We start from the raw sequence: 20,737 nt of genomic DNA on the forward strand, positions 1-20,737 counted from the left end.
AGGTGGGTAATGGTGGCTCAAGCCTGTAATCCTAGCTATTCAGGAAGCTCAGATCTGAGGATGGCAGTTCAAGCCAGCCCAGGCAGGAAAGTCTTTGTAACTCTTTTCTCAAGAAAAGCTGAAAGTGGTAGTGTGGTACTAGCCTTGAGCAAAAGTAGCTCAGGGACAGTGCCCAGACCCTGAGTTTAATGCTCAGGGGGAAAAAAAAGTCCTGATTACAAAATTACAAAAGATTTATTAATCCATTTCAAGCCCCAGGGATGGCAAAAAAACAAAACAAAATTCTAGACTGAATAACACATAAGGTCAAATGATGAGGAATTTTGCAAAATAGACTTTAATATTTTTTTCTTAAAAAGAGGAAGAAAAAAACATTTCAGTTTGTTACTGCTTTATAATCTGTTTGATATAAAACAAAAGACAAAAAAGATGGTGACAATGGAGAAAATAAAATGTTAAAGGCAAAACAGGGAAATTTTCATGGCATTATAAAGAACACTACCCTGACAGCTTGCTTTTCAATTCCCAGAAGACAGCATGTAAACTAGAATAGTTTTGTTTAGATTATCAAACCAATCAAGACAAATCTTGACCCTTTACAATCCATTACCCCCTAAAAAAAAGAAAAAACAAAAAACCTTAAAAAATTTATACATATCTGTAGAAAGTCTCAAGTGTTTTTTTTGTCAGTTGTGGGGCTTGAACTCTGGGCCTTGGTACTATCCCTCAGCTCTTCAGTTCAAGTAGTGCTTGTTCTACCACTTGAGCCACAGTGCCATTTCCAGCTTTTTTTGTTTATGTGGTACTGAGGAATCGAACTCAGGGCCTCATGCATGAGAGGCAAACACTCTACCACTAAGCCACCTTCCCATCCTGTCTCAAGTGTTTTAACAAATACAATAGGTTTTCTTTCTTTTTTTTTTTTTTGCTGCCAGTCCTGGGGTTTGAACTCAGGTTCCTGGGTACTGCCCCTGAACTTCTTTTGCTCAAGGCTAGCACTCTAACACTTGAGCCACAGTGCCACTTCTGGATTTTTCTGATTATGTAGTACTGAGGAATTGAACCCAGGGCTTCATGAATACTAGGTAAGCACTCTAATAAGCCACATTCCCAGCCCTACAATAGCTTTTATAGTGGTGAAACTGGTTAGTTTTCCTAATCTGCTACTTTATGAAGGCTAATCCAATTGCTCTGAGGGAAAAAAGATCTATCTACAACTGAAATAGTTGTGAGCTAAAAATAGAAGTTTTGGACATATTACTGCTCACTTACCTTGGCAACTGATAGAACTGAATATTTACCCCAGAAGTCTTAGAATTATCTTTGTATAATATTAAATTTACAAAATCACCTGCAACTTGCTTATTCTTTATTTTTACTCTTTTAGGAACTTTACCACCCTCTAGTATTCTGAAAAAAAAAAAATCCTGTGAGCACAAATTATTTCTCAAGAAAAGAGAATTCTACTTTAAGCCTTTAATACCCATAGATGGCTCTGACACATTTATTAAATGGCTCCTGAAATATCTGATCCTTGGTTGAAGGTAGATGATGTCCACATTAATCTGAGGGGAGTTGTCTTCAGAAATCTCTTTGTAAATCTAAAAAAGAATAGGTTTTTGTCACACAGCAATAAAGGGAAAGAACATACATTTATTTTTTCCACATTCTGACTGGCCTAAGACATCCATGAAATTCATATCATACATAAAGATTTGCTTTCCTACAGGGAATCAGTGGGTTAGGCTGGTAATACTAGCTACCCAGAGGGCTGAGATCTAAGGACCAAAGCTAGCCTGGTCAGACAATCTGAGACTATTCCAATTAACCAGTAAAAGCTGGAAGTGGAGGTGTGATTCAAATGGTAGAACACCAGCCTTGGAGGAAAAAAAGCTGAACAACAGCACTAGGCCCTGTCATGAATTAAAGCCTAGTATTAATACAAAAACACAACAAGCCAGGTGCCATGGGTGGCTTACACCTGTAATCCTAGCTACTCAGAAGGCTGAGATCTGAGGATCTTGGTTCAAAGCCAGCCTGGGCAGGAAAGTCTGTGAGACTCTCATTTCCAATAAAGTATTCAGAAAACCTGAAGTGGCTCAAGTGGTAGAGAACTAGACTTGAGCTGAAGAGCTGAGGGACAGTGTTCAGCCCCAGAGTTCAAGCCCCATGAGTACAAAAAAAAAAAAAAAGGCTGGGTGATGGTGGCACATGCATGTAATCCTAGCTACTCAGGAGGCTGAGATCTGAGGATCTCATTTCAAAGCCAGCCAGGGCAGGAAAGTCCACGAGACTATTATTTCCAATAAACCACTCAGAAAACGGAAGTGGGGTGGTTGCTCAAGTGGTAGAGTGCTAGCCTTGAGCTGGAGAGCTGAGGGACAGCACCCAGGCCCAGAGTTCAAGCCCCATGACCTACCAAAAAACAAAAGACGAAGCTTTTCAAGATCAGTCTTATTGTTAATTTGATAAGCACATTATCTTAGGCACCACATAAGCAATACACATTGAATTCAAAAATCAATTGGGAGGGCTGGGAAGGTGGCTCAATGTAGAGTGCTTGCCTTGCATGCATGAGGCCCTGGGTTCGATTCCTCAGCACCACATAAGCAAAAAGAAAAAAGCCAGAAGTGGCGCTGTGGCTCAAGTGGTAGAGTGCTAGCCTTGAGCTGAAGAGCTGAGGGACAGCGCCCAGGCCCAGAGTTCAGGCCCCATGAGCGGACCCAAAAAAAAAAAAAAAAAATTCAAGTGGGAAAGGAGTTTATATTTCTCTAATACGGCCATAATTCCAGAAAATCCAATTTCTTGAATAATGTTCATCTTGGTTTTTCTCCTTTTGGCTCCATTGTGAAGTCTCTCTGAGTCAGAAAACTTCACTGACACTGCTACCTCTGTGTACCTTCTCCTGGTTATATATCCTCTAGGATCATACCAGTTCTCTACTACATTTGACACTTGATACTTTCCTTGAAACTCCATCTTTCACCTCTCTACTTGTAAATAATTATCAAGCCTTGAGGATGCTTCCAGTATTGGAGATTTCCAGTATTCGAGTTTTTGTTGTTGTTGTTTTGCCAGTGGTGGGGCCTAAACTCTGGCCCTGGGCTCTGTCTCTCATCTCTTCCGCTCAAGGCTAGCACTCTACCACTTGAGCCACAGTGCCACTTCTGGCTTTTTCTGCTTATGTGGTGATAAGGAATCGAACCCAGAGGCCTCATGCATGCAAGGCAAGCAGTCTACACTGAGCCACCTTCCCAGCCCCAGTATTCGAGATTTCTAATGTTATTGTCCTAACAGCAACAGCCCAACTGGCCTCTCAGGACTCTCTTCTATACCATTATCACCTTAGATTTACCTTTTTTAGAAAGTACAAATCATGTCACTCTCTTCCAAAAATCTAACAACCTTCCCTGTTCCTATTACAATAAGCCCAGACAAAGTCTATACCTTGGCCTGTTTCATTTGACTTAAATTTCTTTACATCCAAACACATCTATTTTTCCAAATTGGTTGTACTAGCTTGATGACCTCTAGACTAAAGTGATGCTTTCTGTCTTTGCCTTTCCTCAAGAATAAATCCTGAGGGGCTGTGAAAGTGGCTTAGTGGTAGAGTGCTTGCCTTGCATGCCTAAGGCCCTGGGTTTGATTCCTTAGCACCACATAAACAGAAAAAGCTGGAAGTGGCACTGTAGCTTAAATGGTGGAGTGCTAGCCTTGAGCTGAAGAGCTGAGGGACAGCGACCAGGTCCAGAGTTCAAGCCACATGACTGACCAAAAAAAAAAAGAAAAAGAAAAAGAATAAATCCTGAGATGCCTGTGTTTGTAGCTTAGTGGTAGAATAGTTAGAATGTGCAATGCCTAGGTTTTTTTTTTTCCCCTGTGAAAGGTGGTATTAATATTTGAACTCCTTTCAGAGAACTTCTATAAGAATTCTAATCTCGGGCTGGGAAATTGGCTCAGTGGTAGAGCACTTGCCTTGCATGCCTGAGGCCCTCAGCACCACGTAAGCAAAAAGAAAAAAGCTGGAAATGGTGCTGTGGCTCAAGTGGTAGAGCGCTAGTCTTGAGCTGAAATGCTGAGGGACAGTGCTCAGGCCCAGAGTTCAGGCCCCATGACCGGACCCCCCCCCAAAAAAAAAGAATTCTAATCTCTGGAGGTGTGGTAGCCCATTTGGATAACCTGGGAGGCCTAGGCAGGACGACAGAAGCCAGACTTACATAATCCATTCTAGACAAGCCTGTGATACACAAGGAGACATATCCCCCAAATTATAAACATTAATAACCGAATCTCTAAATACCAATATATCATTCACTGAGGTAGGAGTAAGACAAGTAGAAATTCAATAAGGATACAGCATTGGAAAATAGCTTTGCTCATTCCCCGCCTTCTCCCCCCACCCCCCACCATGGTAGGGGTAAATGTAGGCTTTGGGATGGGGATGTGGCTTAGTGGTAGAGTGCTTGCCTAGCATGCAGGAAGCCCTGGGTTTGATTCCTCAGTACCACATAAACAGAAAAAAGCTGGAAATGGTGCTGTGGTTCAAGTGGTAGAGTGTCAGCCTTGAGCAAAAAGCTCAGGGACAGGGGGCTGGGAAGGTGGCTCAGTGGTAGAGTGCTTGCCTTGCATGCATGAGGCACTGGGTTCGATTCCTCAGCACCACATAAGCAAAAAGAAAAAAGCGGAAGTGGCGCTGTGGCTCAAGTGGTAGAGCGCTAGCCTTGAGCTGAAGTGCTAGCCTTGAGCTGAGGGACAGCGCCCAGGCCCAGAGTTCAGGCCCCACGACCGGACCAAAAAACAAAACAAAAAAGCTCAGGGACAAAAAAAAAAAAAAAAGCTCAGGGACAGTGCCCAAGCCCTGAGTTCTAGCCCCAGACTGGCAAAAAACAAAAACACAAAAAACAAACCCCAAAACCCTAGGCCTTACACATTCTAACTAGGTAATTATGCTACCACTAAGCTACAAACCCAGGCATCTCAGGATTTATTTATTTAGGTCGTGGAGCTTGAACTCTGGGCTTGGGCGCTGTCCCTGTGCTCTTCAGCTCAAGGTGAGCGCTGTACTGCTTGAGCCACAGCACCACTTCCGGTTTTCTAATGGTTTTATTGGAGATAAGAGTCTCATGGACTTTCCTGCCTGGGCTGGCTTTGAACTGCAATCCTCAGATCTCAGCCTCCTGAGTAGCTAGGATTACAGGCATGAGCCCCTGGCAATTGGCTTCAGGATTTATTCTTTTTTTTTTTTTGGGTCCGGTCGTGGGGCCTGAACTTTGGGCCTGGGCACTGTCCCTCAGCTCTTCAGCTCAAGGCTAGCGCTCTACCACTTGAGCCACAGCGCCACTTCCGCTTTTTTCTTTTTGCTTATGTGGTACTGAGGAATAGAACCCAGGGCCTCATATATGCAAGGCAAGCGCTCTACCACTGAGCCACCTTCCCAGCCCCCAGGATTTATTCTTGAAGCAACAATAAGAACAAAGGCAAGACAGAAAGCAACACTTTAGTCTAGAGGTCATTAATCTAGTACAACCAATTCATCAAGCTAGTACAACCAATCTGGATGTAAAGAAATTTAAATTAAAGAAATTTAAATCAGAAGAAGCAGTCCAAGGTATAGACTTTGTTTGAGCTCATTGTAATAGGAACGAACAGGGAAGGTTGTTAGATTTTGAGGAAGACAGTAATATGACTTGTACTTTCTAAAAAAGGTAAATCTGAGGTGATAATGGGATAGAAGAAAGCCCTGAGAGGCCAGTTGGATTATTGCCATGGGGACAATAGCATTGGAAATCTCGAATACTGGAAATCTCCAATTCTGGAAGCATCCTCGAAGCATTCTCGAGGCTTGGTAATTATTTACAAGTAGAGAGGTGAAAGATGGAGTTTCAAGGAAAGTATCAAGTGTCAAAGGTAGTAGAGAACTGGTATGATCCTAGAGGATATATAACCAGGAGAAGGTACACAGAGGTAGCAGTGTCAGTGAAGTTTTCTGACTCAGAGAGACTTCACAATGGAGCCAAAAGGAGAAAAACCAAGATGAACATTATTCAAGAAATTGGATTTTCTGGAATTAAGGCAGTATATACAAACTCCTTTCCCACTTGATTTTTGAATTCAATGTGTATTGCTTTATGTGGTGCCTAAGATGTTTTAATCATAATACATTCAAATATGTGCTTATGAAATAAACAACGATGACTGATCTTGAAACGCCTCGTTGAAGCTGCCTTTATTAAGTCTTCTGTATTCCCATTCTATAGTAGCTCAGCTGTAGTGTGGGCTTTAGAAAAAGTGAAAATAAGTTTTTTTGTTTCTTGTGTTTTGTTTGGTTGTGGGGCTTGAACTCTGGGCCCGGGCTCTGTCCCACAGCTTTTCAGATCAAGGTTAGCACACTACCACTTACGCCACACTGCCACTTACGGTTTTCTGGTGGTTAATTGGAGATGGGTCTCATGGAGGAACTGGGAAGATGGCTCAGTGGTAGAGTGCTTGCCTCGCATGCATGAGGCCCTGGGTTTGATTTTCCAGCACCACATAAGCAGAAAAAACTGGAAGTGGTGCTGTGGATCAAGTGGCAGGGCGCTAGCCTTGAGCTGAAGAGCTGAGGGACACGCCCAAGCCCAGACCGACAAGACAAAAGTCTCATGGATTTTATTGCCTGGGTTGGCTTTGAACCATGATCCTCAGATCTCAGCCTCCTGAGTAGCTAGGACTACACGCATGAGCCATTGGTGCCTGACTGCTGGCTACTTTTAACAGAAGATTTAAGAAGATCCAGCTAAATATACTCTTAACTGACTTATATAACTGTAATTCCTCTGTACTTTATAATAATAAAATAATAATAATAATAAAAGATCCAACTAGGAAAAGGGAGAGAGTAGTCTTACCACTCTTCTTGAGAAGTTCTCCTTTCCGTGATTTATCCAGGTTTTCAAGAAATTGTTCAAATACTTTGACATAGGGTGCTAGACTGGTCTTCTTATAATCTGAATTATGAAGCAGGTAAACTGTAATTAGCATGTTAGCAGCAAGAATAATAAGAAAACATAATTTAAAGTGTAGGGGCTGGGAAGGTGGCTCAGTGGTAGAGCACTTGCCTTGCATGCCTGAGGCCCTGGGTTCAATTCCTCAGCACCACATAAGCAAAAAGAAAAATGCCGAAGTGGGACTATGGCTCAAGCTGTAGAGCGCTAGCCTTGAGCTGAAGAGCTGAGGGACAGTGCTCAGGCCCAGAGTTCAGGCCCCATGACCGGACCCCAAAAAAATAAAATAAAATAATTTAAATATTATAAGCACAAGTAATTATTTAAATATTCACTGACTACATGTTATATATTAAGTCCTATGCTGAATTTTAAAAAAGTATAAGTCAGCTGGGTGCCGGTGGCTCACGCCTGTAATCCTAGCTACTCAGGAGACTGAAATATGAGGATCACGGTTCAAAGCCAGCCCGGTTCAAAGCCAGCTCGGGCAGGAAAATCCGTGAGACTCTTATCTCCAATAAAACCACTAGAAAATCAGAAGTGGCGCTGTGGCTTTAAGTGGTCTCCTTTAGCTGAAGAGCTCAGGGACAGCGCCCAAGCCCAGAGGTCAAGCCCCACGACTGACAAAAAAAAAAGTATAAGTCAAAAAAATATACATATATATTTATTTTTAAGTGAGTCCTGGGGCTTGAACTCTGGGCTTGTGCACTGTCCCTAAGCTCTTCAGCTCAAGGCTAGCATTACCACTTGAGCCACAGCATCACTTAAGGTTTTCTGGTGGTTTATTGGAGGTAAGAATTTCAAGGACTTTCCTGCCCAGGCTGGCTTTGAACCTCAATTCTCAGATCTCAGACTCTTGAGTAGCTAGGATTACAGGTGTGAACCGCCTGTGCCCAGCAGTCAAAATATTTTATCTTAAGTTAACTGGAAGTCTGGTTTCCACACTACTGGCTTATGCCTGTCATCTTAGCTAATCACAAAAAGCAGAAGTAGAACTGTGGTTCAAGTGGTAGAGCACTAGCCATGAGCAAAAAAAGCTCAGAGACAGCATCCAGGCTCTGAGTTCAAGCCCCAGGACTAGCTCACGTGCGAGCGCACGCACGCACACACACACACGCGCGCGCGCGCACACACACGCACACACACATTTAAATAATTATCAATGTCAACTGACAATTTAATATTCCAGTATAGATCCCAGTGTTTAGAAGTTGCTTACTAAATGTATGTTGAAACATTTGATTCAGTAAAATCACTTGGGGAATTGATGAACAACAAGCACTCTTATAGCTTTACATATTACAGAATAGCTTTCACAATAAACATTCACCATTCTGTTCTGATTCTAAGGAGAACTGATTACTGGAATGCAGATGGATATTTAAACGAAAAGCTTGAATCGGTGCCAGTGTCTCACGCCTGTAATTCTATCTACTCAGGACGCTGAGATCTGAGGATCTCGATTCAAAGACAGCCTGGGCAGGAAAGTCCATGAGACTTATCTCCAATTAACCACCAAAAAGCTGTAAGTGATTCAAGTAATACAGTACCAGCCTTGAGTGAAAGAGCTAAGGGGCAGTGTCCAGGCCCTGGGTTCAAGCCCCAGTAGTGGCTCAAAAAAAAAGGTAAGTTTCAATATGTAATATGTTTACTTACTTCTGGTTCTATGTTTGGTATCAGATTCAGTTTCACCTTCTCCTTTTTCCTTTTCATTAGTGGAAATGACATCCAATTCATGGCAGATAGCGCTAAACGTAACAAAACAAGAAAAAAATTTTTTTATAATCTTTTTTTGGGTCCGGTCATGGGGCCTGAACTCTGGGCCTGGGTGCTGTCCCTCAGCTCTTCAGCTCAAGGCTAGCGCTCTACCACTCGAGCCACAGCGCCACTTCCGGCTTTTTCTTTTTGCTTATGTGGTGCTGACAAATCGAACCCAGGGCCTCGAGCATGCAAGGCAAGCGCTCTACCACTGAGCCACCTTCCCAGCCCTAAAACAAGAGAAATTTAAAGGTAGTGCCTGCTACATTTGAATCCCATTGTGTTGTGGAAAATATTATGTGTTTAGTCTGTAGCCCAGGGGTAGTGTACTTGCTTAACATGTACAAGGAAGGCCATGGGCCCCACCCCAGGCCAATTAACAAAACAAAATGAAAAAAAGTGGTGGGTTAAATTTGGTATAGTCTGAAAATCATGGCATCTTAGTAAATTAAATTAATTAGGCAGGGTGCTGGTGGCTCATGCCTGTAATCCTAGCTTCTAAGGAGGCTGAGATCTGAGGATCACGGTTCAAAGCCAGCCCAGGCAGAAAGTCTGTGAGACTCTTATCTCCAATTAACCACCACACAACAGGAAGTGGTGCTGTGGCTCAAGTGGTAGAGCACTAGCCTTGAGCTGAAGAGCTGAGGACTGAGAGTTCAGGCCCCACAACTGACCAAAAAAAAAAAAAAAAGTTGTAGAGTTTTTTCAAGAATATTGCTAAAGACTAGACAAATACGAAACAAAGATTTTTTTTTTGGTGCAGTGTTAGGGATGGAACCTGGTCCTTGTAGTTACACAAATGCTACACTACTGTTACATCCTTAGCCTAAAACTTTTGGTATGTCTAAGTTGGCATTTCTCAGGTTTATAATAATCATCATCATCATCTTGTTGTTGTTGTTGTTGTTTTTTTGGGTCCAGTCGTGGGGCCTGAACTCTGGGCCTGGGCATTGTCCCTCAGCTCTTCAGCTCAAGGCTAGCGCTCTACCACTTGAGCCACAGCGCCACTTCCGGCTTTTTGCTTATGTGGTGCTGAGGAATCGAACCCAGGGCCTCAGCACGCAAGGCAAGCGCTCTACCACTGAGCTACCTTCCCAGCCCCCATCTTGTTGTTGTTGTTATTATTTAGGGTGCTGAGCATTGAGTCCAGAGTTTTATTCTGAGCTACACCCTAGATCTTCCCAGACTTCTTATAATTTTTTTTTTTGGTCGGTCATGGGGCTTGAACTGTGGGCTTGGGTGCTGTCCCTGCACTCTTCAGCTCAAGGCAAGTGCCACAGTGCCACTTCCAGATTTCTAGTGGTTTATTGGAGATAAGAGCCTCATGGACTCTGCCCAGGCTGGCTTTGAACCACGATCCTCAGATCTCAGCCTCCTGGGTAGCTAGGATTACAGGCGTGAGCCACCAGTGCTCGGCAATCTTTTTATATTAGGGCATCATCAACTTATCTTACAATAAAGTATTTTCATAACCAAATATACTATTCTGGTATATCTAGCTCTCTAAGAAGGGACCTAATATAAGTCTCCTTCGTTGGGGGGGGGGATAAGTCTCCTTCGAATTCAAAACAATATTCACAAATAAGGACTGATCAATGATCTAGAACATACCTTATAGTTGGAACAGTAAATGGATCAAACTGATCTACGTTCTGTAAATCAATAGGCACAGAAATGCGACCTGTAAGAACCAGAGGTTATAAATTGATGGTGATAGAATACAAAACAGTTATTTTTGGTTAATTTTGATTTTAATTTTACAGAGTGCTGGGGTGGGGGGCAGGCACCAGTAGCTCATGCCTATAATCCTAGCTATTCAAGAGACTGAGATCTGAGGATAGTTTGAAGCTAGCCCAGAAAGGAAAGTCTATGAAACACTTATCTCTAATAAACTACCAAAAAAGCGGAAGTGGGGCTGTGGCTCAAATGGTAGAGCGATAGCCTTGAGCTGAAGAGCCTAGGGACAGCGCCCAGGCCAGAGTTCAAATCCCACAACCGGAAAAAATAAAAAAATAAAAAATGTAAAAAGAGCTTTTGTTGCCTAGTAACGTCATAGTTTTCAGTGTATAGAAATGCTGTAATGTTTGCTCAATGGCAAAACAAACTAATGACATCTTTTTCGGAAGTATCCTGTTATTAAATGAAACACCACCCTTGATAACATCACCTTACTTTTCTTTTTTTTTTTTTGTCGGTTGTGGGGCTTGAACTCTGGGCCTGGGCGCTGTCCCTCAGCTCTTCAGCTCAAGGCGAGCACTCTACCACTTGAGCTACAGCGCCACTTCCGGTTTTCTGGTGGTTTATTGGAGATAGGAGTCTCACGGTCTCTCCTGCCTGGGCTGGCTTTGAACCGCGATCCTCAGATCTCAGCCTCCTGAGTAGCTAGGATTATAGGCGTGAGCCACCAGCGCCCGGCCCCATCACCTTACTTTTTATAGTACATCTGGGATGCCACATTAAGTCATCATGTCTAGGGGTTAGGGATGGAACTCAGTGGTATAATACTTGCATGTGTGAGGTCCTTGGTTCACTTCTCAGAACTGGGCAGAAGCGAGGGGCGGGGGGTAGGGATTTATTTCAAAAATGACATGACAACACTAAAGAATATGAGGTAACACCTAAAATAAGGGAACTGGAAATTGTTACTTGAAGAGTAAAAAGACGTATAGCTACAAGATATGAAGGGAAAAGGACAGCTAGGTGTTGGTGGCTCATGCCTAAAACCTACTCAGGAGGCTGAGATGTGAAGATCACAGTTCTAAGCCAGGTTTAGACCAAAAAGCCAAAAGTGGAGCTGTGGCTCAGTAGGAGAGCAGCACCAGCCTTGAGTGAAAAAGCTAAGAGACAGTGCTTAGACATTTTGTTCAGGCCCTAGTTCTAGCAGGAAAAAAAAAAAGAAACGACAAAAAAATTCTGAGGGATGCATAGTGAAGAAGCCCAGAACTTGTGTACTTTGGGAACTGAATTCTGTGCAGTGACACAATTGGTTTTATGCCGTCGGATAAGGCACTTTAACCTATCCAATTCTTGTTTTCTCATCTGTGCAATGACAATGGTCTTGTAGCTTTTAAGATCCTTTCTAACTCCAACTGAAACACTTCAAGATAGCAGAAAGGCATCTGGTAAGGTGGGTGCTGGTGGCTCATGCCTGTAATCCTAGCTGCTCAGGAGGCTAAGATCTGAAGATCATAGTTTGAAGACAACCTGGGCAGAAAAGTCCATAAGACTCTTATCTTCAATTAACTACCAGGAAACCGTATGTGGCACTGTGGCTCAAAGTTGTAGAGCACTAGCCTTGAGAGAAAAAGCTCAGGCATGGCCTGAGTTCAGGCCCTGAGCTCAAGCCCCACAACTGACCAAAAAAAAAAAAAAAATCTGGTAGCTACTTGACATTTCAAAAATAATTTAGGTATGAACTGACAGCAGTTCTTCCACATTTAACATCACAAAGGCATTTACATCTAATGACATGCTTGTTAAAACAGTTTTTATTTTTACAGTGTACCTGTTTTAGGATGAACACTAAAAGGACTCTTCAGTAAATGATTGATTCCTTTGCTAACATTGATATCCAGCCGTGGAAAACAATATTGGAGCATAATCTCCCACTCCAGCCAGAGTCCACAATTGCTACCCTGAAAGCAGATTCAAGACCAGCATGAGGATCAGTAGGAATTTTTGAGTTATTTCTTTAAAGACAGTTAAAAAAAAAAGATTCTTGCCCATGTAATTGTAACCCCTCTGTACAGTATTTTCACAATAAAAAAAAGAAAAACAAAACAAAAAGATCTTATACCATTTTTAACTGACCAAAATATCAGAGCCTAATTAAAAAACTGCATAATTATATTTATAAATATAATTTCAATAGAACATATCTGAGATGTACTGACTATTTTCTTTAACTGCTCCCAGCGCTGAAGTGAACTGTGAGACTTCTGGAACTCTTTTTGAAGTTCATCATGAATTGGTGACTTGTTAAGGAACACTCATTCAGGCGTATCAAAGAACAACTGTTTTTAGTATGCATTACCACAAGGATATCTAAACTTTATACATATATAGGAAGTTACTATTCATATTTTCTGAAACATAATGTAAATAATTAAATCCTTAAAAAAATTCTATTATAAAAATAGCAGTTACATGAAAGAATGCTAAAGTAATTGGAAGGGCACCTGAAAGCTTTCCCTTGTCTGCATGTATTTTAAACTAAATGATTCACGCTTATTTATTTAGTTTCAGGTTTTGGACTTAGGGCCTTGCACCCTTTAGGGTGCTCTCACTCTACCATCTTTAGGGTTGGCACTCTACCACTGAAGCCATGCCTCCAGCCAGGTTTTTTCTGGTTACCTGGAGATCAACTTCTTTTTTTTTTTTTTTTTGTCAGTTATGGGGCCTGAACTCTGGGCCTGGGTGCTGTCCCTCATCTCTTCAGCTCAAGGCTAGTGCTCTACCACTTGAGCCACAGCGCCACTTCCAGCTTTTTCTACTTATGTGGTACTGAGGAATCGAACCCAGGGCCTCATCCATGCAAGTTAAGCACTCTACCACTGAGCTTCCTTCCCAGCCCCTGGAGATGAACTTTTGATGACTTTTGTGCCTGGGCTAGCTTTGAAGCTAGATTTTCAAGCTTTCAACCTCCTGAGTAGCTAGGATTACAGGTGTGAGCCACCCCGTTTCTCATTAGAGTTTAGACTAGCAATATAAAAAGGTAAAAACACAGGAGATTTTTGTGCAAAAAAACATACTTAAAATGCTACTGATACAACTAGCTAACAGAAATGTTCTCAGGAGGGCTGGGAAGGTAGTTCAGTGGTAGAGTGCTTAACTTGCATACATGAGGCCCTGGGTTTGATTCCTCAGTACCACATAAACAGAAAAGGCTGGAAGTGGTACTGTGATTCAAGTAGTAGAATGCTAGCCTTGAGCTGAAGAGCTCAGGGACAGTACCCAGGCCTAAAGTTCAAGCCCGATGACCAACAACAACAACAACAACAACAAAGAAATGTTCTCAGGAAAGGATATATTTTTCAGGAACAAGGGCTAAAACTTTATCCCAGCTTTCTTTGTTTTCAAGAATATTTTGATCCACCAAGGCATATTCTTCAAAATATTTTTTAATTATATTTATAGATTTTCTGTAGGAAGAACAATAACAAAGGTCCCAATACTATTAGCAACCCATATTGCATAGATGCTAATGCCACTGGGTGGAGGGGCTATTGCTTATTTTTCCTGAATTTCTAGAACTAGGTAAAGTAAGAATAATAAGCCTCTTCTAGTTTATAGAATTTAAAATATTACTGGAGGAAAATCAGCACAGAACCTGGCACACAACAGGTATTCAAAAAATGTTTTTCGGGGCTGGGATGTAGCTCAGTGGCAAAGCACTTGCCTAGCAAGTGCAACGTCCTGGGTTCGATCCCTAGTACCAAAAAAGAAAACAAAACAAAACAAAAAATTGATTTTGTGCTGGGAAGGTGGCTCAGTGGTAGAGCGCTTGCCTTGCATGCCTGAGGCCCTGGGTTCGATTCCTCAGCACCACATAAGCAAAAAGAAAAAATCCGGAAGTGGCGCTGTGGCTCAAGTGGTAGAGTACTAGCCTTGAGCTGAAGAGCTGAGGGACAGTGCCCAGGCCCAGAGTTCAGGCCCCACGACCGGATCCAAAAATATAAAATAAAACAAAAAATGTTTTTCATTTTTTTGCTCAAGGAACGTTTACTTCTTAAACTTTATAACCTAAAAGACTAGTAGCATCACACACAAAAAACAAAGGTGGAAAGCAACCAGCACAGGATAATATATCAATATTACAATAGGAGATACACTTCTACAGTTTCTACTCTGAAAAATGAACTTTAAAATCTCTTCAAGTAGCTGGGCGCTGGTGGCTCATGCCTGTAATCCTAGCTACTCAGAAGGCTGTGATCTGAGCATCCCGGTTCAAAGCCAGCCTGGGCAGGAAAGTCCATGAAACTCTTATCTCCAGTAAACCAACAGAAAACTGGAAGTGGTGCTGTGGCACAAGTGGTAGAGTGCTAGCCTTGAGCTGAAGAGCTGAGGGACAGTGCTTAGGCCCAGAGTTCAAGCCCTATGACTGACAAAAAATAAAAAATAAAAAAAAATCTTCAAGTGAGCTAGGCATTTGGGAGGCGGAGGGAATAAGAGTTTGAAACCAGCTACCCAGAAAGGGCTACCAACTCAAGCTACAGAGAGCTACTGTTTCAACAAACCAAAAAGCAAAAAGAAAATACAAACAGAACTCAAAAAATTAAGTTTGAAATCTGCAAATGTATCTCACACCTATTGTTTCAGCTTTCCTACAACTCTGATAGGTATTAAGCACATACTGTTCTCTATATCATGCAGGTAGGGAAGAATGACCCCTAACATTTTATCAAGTCCATAATAAGTGACAGAATAGGGATTTTTCCTCCCAACATAATGAATACTTCTATTAGTTAATTCAATGTAAAAAGCATGGGCTTTCGAGTTGGGCAGTCAAGGATATGAATTACATTATATGTTAAATTGCTTAAAGAAATGATATAGCCTTTCTAAACTCATTTTCCTCATTTGCAAATGGAAATACTATCATGTCTCTCACAAGTTGTAAAGACCAATGGAAATAATTATAGAACCTATCAAGAACATAAAATAGGCCTTCAACTACCTGTAGCTATTATTATAAAATGCTACCTGTTAAAAACTGACAGAAAGGGGGCTGGGAAGGTGGCTCAGTGGTAGAGTGCTTGCCTTGCATGCATGAGGCCCTGGGTTCGATTCCTCAGCACCACATAAGAAAAAAGAAAAAAGCCAGAAGTGGTGCTGTGGCTCAAGTGGTAGTACGCTAGCCTTGAACTGAAGAGCTGAGGGACAGCGCCCAGGCCCAGAATTCAGGCCCCACGACCGGACTCCCCAACAGACAAAACAAAACAAAAAAAAAACTAACAGAAATTCTAAAAGTAATGTGAGCAGATCAGGTACAACGTAAACTTGTGTCTGAATCTTTTCCAACAGACCTGACAAAAGGGTGAATTTTTTCACTTAGATGAACTTTCTTTTTAACATCTTGTCCTCCCTGAAAAACATCAAAAAAGGAATTTTATGAATATTACATAAGTAAAATAATTTTAATGTGCTGTATTATTCTATTTAAAAGTATATAAATTCAAAGACACTGTCTAAATTCTGTCAAAGTAAAGCAGTATAGATGCTATTTTATATCATCTCACTACTGTAACTTTCTGGGTTAATTTTACTTGATACAATTAAACTAGAAAAGTAAATTAACCTTCCTTTTGTCACAAAGGATACTTGACAGTAAAATAAAAAACCATTTTTTTGGTGCCAGTACTGGGCCTGAGTTCTGTCCCTTAGCTTTTTCCCTAGTGCTCTACCACCTGAGCCACAGCTCCCCCCACTTCTACCTTTTTGGTAGTTAGCTGAAGAGTCTCACAGACTTTCCTGACTAGGCTAGCTTTGAACTGTGATCCTCAGATTTCAGTATCCTGAGTAGCTAGAATTACACACATAGCACCCAGTTAAAATACTTTTTTTTCATTCCCCTCTTCCCCCTGTTTTGGGGCTTGAACTCTGGGCCTGGGCGCTGTCCCTCAGCTCTTTAGCTCAAGGCTAGCACTCTACCACTTGAGCCACAGTGCCACTTCTAGTTGTTGGTTTATTGGAGATAAGAGTCTCAAGGGGGCTGGGAAGGTGGCTTAGCAGCAGAGTGCTTATCTCCCATGCATGAGGCCCTGGGTTCGAGTCCTCAGCACCACATGAGCAGAAAAAGCTGAAACTGGCACTCTGGCTCAAGTGGTAGAGCGCCAGAGCTGAAGGACAGTGCCCAGGTCCAGAATTCAGGCCCCACAACCAACCAACCAACCAAAAAAAAAAAAGAGTTTCTAGGACTTTCCTGCCCGGGCTAGCTTTGAACTCAGAGCTCAGCTTCCTGAGTAGCTTGGATTACAGGCATGAGCCTGTAAAAATTAGGTTACTAGCTGGGCGCTGGTGGCTCATGTCTGTAATTCTAACTACTCAGGAAGCTGAGACCTGAGGATCATGGTTCAAAGCCAGCCCAGGCAGGAAAGTCCATGAAACTCTTATTTCCAATAAACCACTAAAAAACCGGAAGTGGTGCTGTGGCTCAAGCGGTAGAGCGCTTGCCCTGAGCTGAAGAGTGCAGAGACAGTGCCCAAGCCCAGAGTTCAAGCCCCATGACCGACAAAAAAAAAAAAAAAAAAGGTTACTATGATTTTAAATGATAATTGGTAAGACCATCAACTCTACAATGAAAATGTGTAAGTACAGTTTAATTTTCTGTTACTAAACATATAGGTTTGGTATCATCTAATAAACGAAGAAATGTAAATTATAATGAAGAAGACCTTACCTTTACCACACTCAAATACTCAACTATCCCAGAACGTACTGCAGAGGATAATTTCCTAACTGATTCATCACACACCCAACAATGAACACCTCTCCTTCCAGAATATACCCAAAGACGATGCTTAAATCCAAAGTCCTCTGAAGAGGGAAGAAATAATAGGTTTTAGGGCAAATCTGTATACTTCTAGTTCTTACTGTTAATTTCATATTTTACCTATTTCTACATGTACACTTATAGTGTGCCCCCATGTTCTTCTCTTTATAACTTGACCTACCTTGGTCTCTGTCAAGTATTTATATCCATAACTCTATAACTGATCAATTGCTATTTATCTTAAAAAAGAAAACCCTGAGAATATTGTGGTAATATTCATGGCATTTATAATAGTGCCTGATATACAATAAGCCTGTATGTAAGAGTTAGATATCAGCATAACTATCATCAACTCTTTTAGAAAGCCTTAAAAAAATTAAAAACAAAAATGCTGAAACAGTGTTTCACTAGGTAGTCTAGATTGGCCTCAAACTCTAGATCCTCCTGCCCCCGAGGGCTGGGATTACAAGTGTGTTGCCACCATGTCCAGACGAGGTTTTTTTTTTTTTTTTGTTGTTTGTTTCTTTCTTTTGTGCTGGTACTGAGGCTAGAACTCAGAGCCTGGGTGCTGTCCCTTAGCTTTTTTACTCAAGGCTGGTGTTCTACCATTTGAACCAAAGCTTGTCTTCCAGCTTTTTGCTAGTTAATTGATAATAAGAATCTCATGGATTTTCCTGTTCAGACTGCCTTTGTTGCTGAGATGCTCAGATCTCAACCTCCTGAGTACCTGGGATTACACACATGAGCCACCAGTGCCTGGCTCTGATGAGTTGTTTTTTGTTTTTTAAATCTGATCTTTGCATATTCTTGTATGTACTCTTGCTGTTTAAGACATTCTTAGGGGCTGGGAAGGTGGCTCAGTGGTAGAGCGCTTGCCTTGCATGCATGAGGCCCTGGGTTCGATTCCTCAGCACCACATAAGCAAAAAGAAAAAGCCGGAAGTGGTGCTGTGGCTCAAGTGGTAGAGTGCTAGCCTTGAGCTGAAGAGCTGAGGGACAGTGCCCAGGCCTAGAGTTCAGGCCCCACGACCAGACATCCCCCCCCCCACCAAAAAAAGACATTCTTAGATGTCTTCTTAGATTATGTAACCCATTCGAGGTAACAACTGGTAGCTTTTATGTTTTCCTCATTGAGAACAGTATCTAACATAGTTTCTCAATAGAAGACTGAACTGGAAAAAGCACATAAGTTTGTTCAACAGTTGTATTAAAGTTTCCACTATAACTTTTATTTTCCCTTTATGTTTTAAGGAAATATTAGGAATTTTTGAGATTTGATTATAAAATACAGAGATTACTGGGCACCAGTGATTCATGTCCCTAATCAGGATCATGGTTCAAAGCCAGCCCTGGGCAGAAATTTCCATGAGTTTTTTTTGATGGTCCTGGGGGGCTGTCCCTCAGCTCTTCAGCTCAAGGCTAGTACTCTACCATTTGAGCCACAGTACCACTTTTGGTTTTCTGGTGGTTATTTGGAGATATAAGTCTCAGACTTTCCTGCCTCTGCTGGCTTTGAACTGTCATCATCATATCTCAGCCTCCTGAGTAGCTAGGATTATAGACGTAAGCCATTGGTGCCCAGCTCCAAGAGCTTTTTTTTCCCCCCCAGGGCTGAGGACCGAACCCAGGGCCTTGCATGCGCCGGGCAGGCGCCCTTCCGCTGGGCTAAACCCCCAGCCCCTCCAAGAGCTTTTTATCTCCCATTCACCCTCAAAAAACTGGAAGTAGCTGGGGCATGGCTGGCTCATGCCTGTAATCCTAGCTATTCAGGAGGCTGAGATCTGAGGATCCTGGTTCAAAACCAGCCCAGGCAGGAAAGTCCATGAGACTCTTATCTCCAATTAACCACCAGAAAACCAAAAGTGGTGCTATGGCTCAAGTAGTAGAGTGCTAGCCTTGAACTGAAGAGTGCAGTGGCAGCACCCAGGCCCAGAGTTCAAGACCCACAACCAACAAAAAACAAAAGCAAAAACAACCTGGAAGTAGAGCTGTGGCTCAAATGGTAGAGTACCAACTTTGAGCAAAAAACTAAGGGACAGCACTCAGGCCCTCATTTCAAACTCTAGTACCAGCATACACATATACAATGATAATAGTGATAGTAATAATAGTAATAAAAATAAAATACAGATACTAATATTCAAAAGAAAACAGATTTCCATTTCATCCCGCTCTGGGACTGCTGATACTTGCCCTTCAAGGCTCGGTCGATGATGCGTATGGCCATTGTCATGAGGGTCCAGCACTTAGAACATATATCTGCAGAACTGAGCAGAGTTATCATTACTAACTGTTGGGGATGTCGCCCACCCGAGCAGTGTGGTACGTGGTACTTACCTACAGCATCTCCTAACATCATCATAGTCTGTCATGTCAATGTCAAACACCAGTTCTTTTTCTTGAGCTTGGAAGGCTCCCAGCTTTACTGTATTGTGTTGATTAGGCTACAGATACAAAATATTGATCAGTGTCTGTAAGACTGTCATGCTAAGTTTGCTTATTTTCTATGCACATGGAAAAAGTGGCCAAGAAGAAATGAAGAAACTACATAATTTCAGATCCATGTCAATTAAGTAGTTCATTACTCTGTTTTCTTTTTCTTTTTCTGGGTCCAGTCATGGGGCCTGAATTCTGGGCCTGTGCACTGTCCCTCAGCTCTTCAGCTCAAGGTTAGCGCTCTACCACTTGAGCCACAGCACCACTTCCAGCTTTTTTTCTTTTTGCTAATGTAGTGCTGAGGAATTGAACCCAAGGCCTCAGGCATGCAAGGCAAGGGCTCTACCACTGAGCCACCTTCCCAGCCCAGGAGTTCATTACTCTGGATCCCACAAATCCAGAATTAGGTTTGACAAACGTATATCCACTAAATATTGGTTGATAGGAAAAATAAAGCTATTTTAGGCTTCTGATAGGAAACTGTACACATAGCTGAAGACTGATCTGGCTTGGCCATGTTACTAGGGAATATGAAGTCAGTTTCTCTAGATTCTTGATATAATGAAAATTCCACTAGCACAGAAATCTTTGCCTTGGTCACTAATTTACACCTAGAACAGGATCTGGCAAAGAGCTAATTGCTTTTGAAATAGACTTTGAAGCCGGGTGCCAGTGGCTCATGTCTATAACCCTAGTTCCACAAGAAGCTACAATCCGAGGATTGCCGTTCAAAACCAGCCCAGGCAGGAAAGTCTGTGGGACTCTTATCTCCAAATAACCTGTAAAAAATCAGAATGGGGCTGGTTCAAGCCCAGTACTAGCACACGTTAAATAAATAATATATATATAAATAAAACTGACTTTGAGGGCTGGGAGGGTGGCTCAGTGGTAGAACACTTGCCTTGCATCCATGAGGCCCTGGGTTCGATTCCTCAGCACCACATAAGCAAAAAGAAAAAATCCGGAAGTGGCGCTATGGCTCAAGTGGTAGAGCGCTAGCCTTGAGCTGAAGAGCTGAGGGACAGCACCCAGGCCCAGAGTTCAGGCCCCATGACCAGACCTCTCCCCCC

General features: G+C 42.2%; 1 protein-coding gene across 2 annotated transcripts in view; it reads right to left on the reverse strand.

The window, feature by feature from the left end:
• Positions 1-1,052: 1,052 nt before the first annotated feature.
• Prim1 (primase, DNA, polypeptide 1 (49kDa)) overlaps positions 1,053-20,737 on the reverse strand; it is a 23,248-nt gene continuing 3,563 nt past the window's right edge. Inside the window, exons 3-13 of one of the 2 annotated variants that reach the window (XM_013019738.1) lie at positions 19,569-19,675; positions 19,425-19,498; positions 17,140-17,276; positions 15,767-15,825; positions 13,770-13,882; positions 12,635-12,708; positions 12,247-12,376; positions 10,353-10,422; positions 8,640-8,731; positions 6,888-6,986; positions 1,053-1,601 (exon numbers count right to left, since the gene is read on the reverse strand). In XM_013019738.1, the coding sequence (XP_012875192.1) occupies positions 1,582-1,601; positions 6,888-6,986; positions 8,640-8,731; positions 10,353-10,422; positions 12,247-12,376; positions 12,635-12,708; positions 13,770-13,882; positions 15,767-15,825; positions 17,140-17,276; positions 19,425-19,498; positions 19,569-19,675 (975 nt within the window). In that variant the 3' untranslated portion in view covers positions 1,053-1,581. Of the gene's footprint in view, positions 1,602-6,887; positions 6,987-8,639; positions 8,732-10,352; positions 10,423-12,246; positions 12,377-12,634; positions 12,712-13,769; positions 13,883-15,766; positions 15,826-17,139; positions 17,277-19,424; positions 19,499-19,568; positions 19,676-20,737 lie in introns of both variants that reach the window. The other variant, XM_013019730.1, reaches the window with a different exon arrangement.

The sequence above is a fragment of the Dipodomys ordii genome, unplaced genomic scaffold, assembly GCF_000151885.1.
Source record: "Dipodomys ordii isolate 6190 unplaced genomic scaffold, Dord_2.0 Scaffold3, whole genome shotgun sequence".
NCBI classification, from domain to species: Eukaryota; Metazoa; Chordata; class Mammalia; order Rodentia; family Heteromyidae; genus Dipodomys; species Dipodomys ordii.